At 46.9% G+C, this 1617-nt stretch overlaps 1 protein-coding gene across 1 annotated transcript in view; it reads left to right on the top strand.

The window, feature by feature from the left end:
- ccdc85al (coiled-coil domain containing 85A, like) overlaps positions 1-480 on the top strand; it is a 20456-nt gene extending 19976 nt beyond the window's left edge. Inside the window, exon 3 of the mRNA XM_084465492.1 lies at positions 1-480. This exon is cut by the window's left edge and continues 21 nt beyond it. Within this exon, the coding sequence (XP_084321618.1) occupies positions 1-62 (62 nt within the window). The 3' untranslated portion in view covers positions 63-480.
- The last annotated feature ends 1137 nt before the right edge of the window (positions 481-1617 follow it).

Below are 1617 nucleotides of genomic sequence, written 5' to 3'. Positions count from 1 at the left end.
TCACCGTACCGAACCATAAGCTCTGCCGAACCCGGACGCCTCTCTCCACTTCCTCCCAGTAGAAGGCGGGACTTCCTCCACGCCCGGGCCTTCAGTCCTCCTCGTTTTAAAAAGCCCTCCAACGTCCAGCCTCCATCGTCCTTCATTCTGCATACCGAGCCAGTGTGAGGGGAGAGTGACGTGGAACGGGCGGGGCGGCGGGGGCGAGAGAGGGACGCCATTTGTACACGCGGGTTTGACTCCCCCATGACTGCCACGGCCCAGGGGGTGACATCAGGAGGGGAGACCTCTCTCTCTCTCTCTCGCTCTCTCTCTCCCTGCCAACAGTGACCTACCTCCCGGAGAGATGCTGGGAGTCTGAATGCGAAGAGGGATTTGTTGCACTCTGCGCGCCGGTATCTTCTGTTTACAGATGTCACGCATCCTCCTCTGAAAGCACATGGAACTTCCTGTCCCAGACCCCTTGATTCTGTACCTGGACGCCCCCCCCCCCCCACACTGCCTTTTCTTTAATGTGTCTCGCCTTGTCTGCTTCTCTTGTTTACCTCCTCCCCACTTTCTCTCTCTCTGTCTCTCTCTCTCTCTCTCTCTCTCTCTCTCTCTCTCTGTCTCTCTCTCTCTCTCTCTTTCTCTCTCTCTCCTCTCTCTCTCTCTCTTTGTGCTCTTGGTTCTCCGGTGTGTGGACGGCGGTGTTGTCTCTAAGTGGGTCATGTTTCCAGCGCAGACGTTTTGTTCTGCTCCTGCGCTCGGACCCGTGTCACTTCCTCTTCCTCTTCCTCCTCCTCTTCCTCTCCCTCGCTCTTCATTTTCCGACGTGTTCAGAAATACAAGCAAGAGAAAAGAAAACAAAAAAATCATCGTAATAATACGTTTTTTTGGCAGAGATGTTCTAGCGAATAAGGAGAAACCACTTCTTGTGTCTTAACAGAGAAGGCCAACATCAGCTGCTGAAACTTGTTCTCGTCCTACAGATGCAACGTTCAGGTGTTTTACTTTTTGTATTAACGTCCCTCTGAGCTCCTACGAAGCAGTCCTCTAACGAGGACCTCTTATGATTTCTCTGGGTTCTGGTGTTTTTTTACAAGGAAGTAGATTATTCAATTAGTTTTCTATATACACACACCAATGTCATATGATTATTATTTTTGACTTACTGGTATTATATCAATTATATGGAGAAACATAGGGTCTATAAATATATATAAATGATTAAATCTATATATATATATATACATATAACATCAAATAAATAGAAATCTTTATGGAACAAATGTCTTTTGTGATGGTTTTACTCTGCAACTCTTACCAAAATGATCTTGTGATTAAGAAGAGTCTGTGAATGTTGGACTGTGAATTTGCGATGTTGGGTTGGTTTCAACTGCTAACATAACAACATTGGATACATTTTCACACACTGACAGAAGATTAAAATAAATGTGTGTGGATGTGTGTGTGTGTGTGTGTGTGTTTGTGTGCGTGTATCTTTGCAGGTGTCTTTGCAGTGGTGTGTGTGTACAGTATGTGTGCATACGTCTGTGCGTGGATGTGTGTGTGCATTAATCTGTGTGCACTGCATGTGTGTGCACGACGTGTGCATGTGTGCAGGCGTCTGTGTGG

The sequence above is a fragment of the Micromesistius poutassou genome (genome assembly GCF_964030765.1).
Source record: "Micromesistius poutassou genome assembly, chromosome: 3".
In the NCBI taxonomy this organism is placed as follows: domain Eukaryota; kingdom Metazoa; phylum Chordata; class Actinopteri; order Gadiformes; family Gadidae; genus Micromesistius; species Micromesistius poutassou.
Note: the sequence above shows the minus strand (reverse complement) of the source record. Positions and strands in the feature narration are given on the sequence as shown.